This window comes from Bos indicus, chromosome 14 (genome assembly GCF_029378745.1).
Source record: "Bos indicus isolate NIAB-ARS_2022 breed Sahiwal x Tharparkar chromosome 14, NIAB-ARS_B.indTharparkar_mat_pri_1.0, whole genome shotgun sequence".
Lineage (NCBI taxonomy): Eukaryota > Metazoa > Chordata > Mammalia > Artiodactyla > Bovidae > Bos > Bos indicus.
In genome coordinates this window covers 26,360,257-26,366,256 of record NC_091773.1, presented here as the reverse complement: position 1 = coordinate 26,366,256, position 6,000 = coordinate 26,360,257, and the positions used below count along the sequence as shown (strand labels likewise).

The following is a 6,000-nucleotide window of genomic DNA, read 5'->3' as shown; positions in this document are numbered from 1 at the left end:
AGAGCAGTTACATTATACACATTAAGTTGAAAAATTCACAGAGAACAAATATGGGTAAATATACATTTGTCTAGTAGTTAACTGGATTTATGAATGGTGATACATTGTGGGGTATATGCAAATTTGTCTTTGAGAAGCAAAATCCAGCATTAACTATTCAATCTTTCAGCCTATCTGTGGGGAGATATGGCATATGACATATGGCATACCTTTTACTCACGGAAAACTGAGCTTTTCTAGGAGATTTTGCTGTCTTCTGGTTTGGCAAACATCTCTATAATTCACATGCTCCTTTAAATGAAATTGGTGGTCACACAATGGCTGCCACCTAGCATCCATGCAATTTTGGGGGCAGAGGGGAGTGGACATTGTTGATGAGCTCAAGGTCTCTAAGAGATCCTATTATCAAGATCCTCCTGGGTTCTTTGAGTTGCAGCATTTGATGAACCTATGAACCTACTTCTAAAAGGAAACTTAATTGAAATGCTCAAGACTATGAAACTCATTATCAGAGAAATGCAAATCAAAACCACAATGAGGTACCATTTCACGCCAGTCAGAATGGCTGCTATCCAAAAGTCTACAAGCAATAAATGCTGGAGAGGGTGTGGAGAAAAGGAAATCCTCTTACACGGTCGGTGGGAAGGCAAACTAGTACAGCCACTATGGAGAACAGTGTGGAGATTCCTTAAAAAACTGGAAACAGAACTGCCATATGACCCAGCAATCCCACTGCTGGGCATATACACCAAGGAAACCAGAATTCAAAGAGACACGTGTACCCCAATGTTCATCACAGCACTGTTTACAATAACCAGGACATGGAAGCAACCTAGATGTCCATCAGCAGATGAATGGATAAGAAAGCTGTGGTACATATGCACAATGGGGTATTACTCAGCCACTAAAAAGAATACATTTGAATCAGTTTTAATGAGGTGGATGAAACTGGAGCCTATTATACAGAGTGAAGTAAGCCAGAAAGAAAAACACCAATACAGTATACTAATGCATATATATGGAATTTAGAAAGATGGTAATGATAACCCTGTATGCGAGACAGCAAAAGAGACACAGATGTATAGAGCAGTCTTTTGGACTCTGTGGGTGAGGGCAAGGGTGGGATGATATGGGAGAATGGCATTGAAACATGTAAATTATCACATGTGAAACGAATCGCCAGTCCAGTTTCGATGCATAATACAGGGTACTCGGGGCTGGTGCACTGGGATGACCCAGAAGGATGGGATGGGGAGGGAGGTGGGAGGGGGGGTTCAGGATGGGGAACACATGTACACCCATGGCGGATTCATGTCAACATGGCAAAACCACTACAATATTGTAAAGTAAAATAAATAAATAAATAAAACAGATTAAAAAAAAACAGAAAGAGAAATAAAATGTTCTTTTTAGAAGAACTTAAGTAGAAAGTGGTTAATATTTGGGACAGTGCTCATTATTTTTTAAGGCTATATCTATCTCCCCCATTCCCCTCTGTCCCATCCCCCCCCATCCCCCACCCCCGCCGCCCCCGTGCATGCTCAGTCGTGTCCCAGTCTTTGTGACCTCATGGACTGTAGCCTGCCAGGCTCTTCTGTCCATGGGATTTCCCAGGCAAGAATACTGGTGTGGGTTGTATTAGGCACACAGTCCTAAAAATGCGAGGTTAACCTGTCCTAGGTAGGAGGTTGAAGTCATTCACGCTGGATTGAGGAGCATATTCAAGAGATGACTTTTCGGAGCAGGAAAGTTCCTGTTTGTTATGTAATATGTGTGTTTCATTATTTACACGATTTCCCTGGGCGATTGGGAGCTGTGTACACAGCCAGCTGCGTCCGAAGCAGCAACCCAGGCTTGAAATAAAACTAAACAGCCTTCTTTTATTGCCTTTCACTCCTTATGCCTTTTTTAAATGGAAAAATTTCCCTAAATTACTTCTCTAGATTAAAACAATTTTTTTCCCTTAAATATTTGTAGGAACTATAGGCTTCATGGAAATTTTTCTGTACTCGTTTCCACTGGTCTCTAAGGATGAATTAAATTAAAAAGTGAATATTCAATGATAAAGATTCGGAGCGGGAAAGTTTTTTGGTTTTGGTAAGGGGTTCTCAAGCCCTCTCTCATCGGGGTAATTCATTTCTCTTCTCCCGACCCCCTTCGTTCTTTGTGGTATTTCCTGGAGTCAGATGACAATACATAAGGGTAGGGAGCCCTGGCCAAGGCTCTGCGCACTGGGTGCTCAGGGCAGACCCCGGGGTTCTAGAAGGAAGGCGCGGGAGCGGGGTGTGTGCGTGTTGCGGGGAAGAGGGGTCCGGTGTGTGTGTCGTTGGGGGCGGGGTCCGCCGTTTCCACGGCTTCGGCCCGGAGCCCCGGCCTTTCCCTGCGGTCCACCGCAGGCCCGGCCCGAGCGCAGGGGCGGTCCCTCCCGTGCCAGCCCCGCCCCGGTCGGGTTTATAACCTGCCTGCTCGCGCTCCTTGAGCCGCAGCTTCTCTTTCTCTCCTGCTGCAATCGGGTAGAGAGTCCCCGGCCCGCCGCCCGAAAGACTTCCGCCTGGCACGCGCGCGTGCTCGCATCCACATTGCCCTTCACCGCACGCTCTCACACTCATCCCCGCTCACACTCATCACCCTCTCACACACGCGCGCTAACACTTACGGGAGCGCTCCCCCTGGAACGTGCGCTCACACTTCACCGCTCACACCCACTAGCGCCCCGGAGCGCTCGCCCTGCAGGGGCGCGCAGGCACCGCCGGCGAGAGCCCGAGGGGACTCACGGCCTCCCCATGGCTGACCTGAGCTTCATCGAAGATTCCGTGGCCTTCCCGGAGAAGGAGGAGGATGAGGAGGAAGAGGAGGAAGGTGTGGAGTGGGGCTACGAGGAAGGTAACCCGCCGCGCGTCCTGAGGCTGGCCCGCGGGGTGGGTCCCGCTGCTCTGGCGAGTTCCCTGCGCCTCCGCCGCCCCTCTTTCTCACGTGGGTCCCCGGCCCGTTTAGGGGCAGCAGGTGCTCCGGGTAGAGCGGGCTTCTCTGGAGCCCGACCTTGGTGCCGGGCAGCGGTTGGCATCTGCCCCAGTCCGGTGGGCGAGCCCGAAGGCTGCGTTGGTGACAGTTCCATCTGGCTAGTAGCCAGAAGAGCAGCCTTAACTGTTACTGAACACCTTGAGAATGCAGCGTTACTGAAACTCTTATTTTCTTTCTTTGAAAAAAAAAAAAAAATTCTTTGGTTTACAGCGTTGTGTTAGTTTCAGGAGTACAGCAAAGAGATTCAGTTATACAAACGCATATATTCACTCTTTTCCAGATTCTTGTCTCTTATCGCGTCCGTGAAACTGTTTCTTGCTTGCCTGCGGGGAGAAAGTATCTATTTGAGCTACTGAGTTTTCTAGAAGGATGCTGACACCTTTCAACTTTTTCTGAACAAGTCCTAAGTTTTTGAGCTGAATCAGTGGGCCTGGCAAGATGGGGATTGACCTTGTATAAAAAAGTTTAGTTTCCTAAAATGTATCCCTGAAGGTGTAGGACTCCTGATGGAGCTAACAACTGGTGCTGATGTTGACTACATATCTGCAACAAATGTAGAGTTTATAACTTGCATTATGCAAATATGGAAAGAGTATTATCTATATTTGCATGATATATATATGTATATAGGAGTATGTGTGTGTGTGCTCAGTTGCTAAGTGATGTCTGACTCTGCAACTTTATGGACCGCAGCCTGCCAGGCTTCTCTGTCCATGGGATCTCCCAGGCAAGAATACAGGAGTGGGTTTCTATTTCCTTCTCCAGGGGATCTTCCCAACATAGGGACAGAACCTAGGGATCGCATGTCTCCTGCTTGGAAGGTGGATTCTTTACCCCTGAGCCCCCCAGGAAGCCCTGTATATATGAATATGCACACTTCAAACTACTGTTTAAGAAATTTTTACTCACTAGCATTAGATTTTTATTTTTTGACTCACACTAGGAACACTGAAAGTTACAGGAATTTTCCAAGTACTTAACATAATTGCACTAATGAACAGAGGAAATTTTTGTGGTATTGTTTCTTTTTCCAATCACTTAAAGATGATCTGAATTTCCTAGAGCCATAAATTAGTACCTCTATGTAGGCAAATAGAACATTTTGTTAGTCTGGGACTCTGAATGTGATATTTGATAACATTCGATCATTCAACCTATGAATGCAAAAATGCACACACTTTGTTAATACCATGTCTTCTATAAAGCGACAGTAGTCATAGCTTTCTTAATAATGGCAAGGATCATAAACAATGTTTAAACTAGTTTTCACATGTTAAAGTTTGCTGTAACTTATTTTTTCAATCCATTCTAAGTTTGCTTGATTTTGTCCTCAGGTGTTGAGTGGGGCTTGGTGTTTCCGGATGCTAATGGGGAGTACCAGTCTCCGATTAACTTGAATTCAAGAGAAGCTCGATATGACCCCTCACTGCTGGATATCCGCCTCTCCCCGAATTATGTGGTCTGCCGGGACTGTGAGGTCGCCAATGACGGGCATACCATTCAGGTTATCCTGAAGTCGAAATCAGGTATTTTAGATGTTTCTGTGTGCTTCTTATTAAACTAGAGGTCATTGCCAAACTAATTTAGCTTGCATGACCTTAATGGTAGGACTAACCTAGCTCTATTGTCAGGATACCTTTATATACCGTAGCATGCTTTTTGGGGGAATTATTTTCTGAAACATTTTGCAAGGATGAAATTATGAAGGTGTCAGTTGGTTGTCCCATGTTATATGATGTTATTGGAACAACCTTAGTTGGTCAAATTCCAGCTCTGTGAAATTTGAGGAAAAGTATATACAAATGTATGATGCTGGAGCTCCAGACAACTCATTGGTAAAGTCCTTGATGCTGGGAAAGATTGAGGGCAGAAGGAGAAGAGGGTGTCAGAGGATGAGATGGCTGGATAGCATCACCATGCAATGAACATGAACTTGGTCAAACTCCGGGAGATGGTGAGAGACAGAGAGGCCTGGAGTCCTGCAGTCCGTGGGGTCTCAAAGAGTTGGACATGACTGGGCGACTGAGCAACAACATACACAAGTATACGAATCTTCGTTTTGTCCAAAGTGTTGATTAGCTCAAATCATTTAGATAATTATAATTCTGTCTTACTGCTTTGTAAAACTGAAGATTAGCATTTATTGATATAATTTGGCATCCAAGATAGACTTTTCAAATTAAATTTACTATATTAATATATAATTATATATAATATAATTAATAGTAATATAAATGTAATTAATATGGCAAGAAGAATTTTAATTAATAGCAGCCAAAATCAGTCTCTAAACTCAGTGAAAGATTTAAATGGCAAACAAAGCTCTTACTTTTTATTTTTTTAACTCTCTTCCTCCCTTTTGAACCTATTTGAAATGGATCTGAAATGTTTTTTAGAAAAACTATTGGATAATTGCCAAGGAAATTGCTTTTTTGCTTAAATATAGGGGGAAAGGAGAGCAGAATATTTTAAAATTAGCATTAATTTCTGGCTTTTCATAGTGAATACTAACTATACTCCATGGGAAGAATGTAAAACTAGGAATGTGTTGAAATATTGGGAAGTATTTAATAAACAGAGACCAACTGTACTCAAATTAATTCTGAATCGATAAATTTGATATTTCAAGCCATAAAATCTTTCAGTTTAATGTTAGACAGGGCAGGTATTGATTTCCAACTATGAATATTTTATTCATTGTGAATATTCCTGAGCTTTAATTTAGAGTCTTCCCAGCTACTCTGAGTCTAGACGAGGTATGGATATTTCCCAAAATAGAATCTAAGGTGTAGTCAAAGAGACAGAGTCAGATATAAACTCAAACTTAAGTCAGGTTTTTTTGGGGGGAGGGCTATGATGGGACATCATGTATTAATTTTAAAATACGTAATAAAATTATTGAATGCTGACTGTCCTGACATAAAAAACATATTAAGGTAATGTTGGTATTACACTGTAAAGTGTATTGGGTTATGTTGA

The 6,000-nt window shown here is 43.2% G+C and overlaps 1 protein-coding gene across 4 annotated transcripts in view; it reads left to right on the top strand.

Annotated features, from left to right (window-relative positions):
• The first annotated feature begins 2,469 nt into the window (after positions 1–2,469).
• The window catches only part of CA8 (carbonic anhydrase 8), an 82,009-nt gene continuing 78,478 nt past the window's right edge, over positions 2,470–6,000 (top strand). For all 4 annotated transcript variants that reach the window (XM_019974035.2, XM_019974034.2, XM_070802567.1 and 1 more), the window contains exons 1-2: positions 2,470–2,883; positions 4,356–4,547. In XM_019974035.2, coding sequence (XP_019829594.1) covers positions 2,784–2,883; positions 4,356–4,547 — 292 coding nt within the window. In that variant the 5' untranslated portion in view covers positions 2,470–2,783. The remainder of the gene's footprint in view (positions 2,884–4,355; positions 4,548–6,000) is intronic.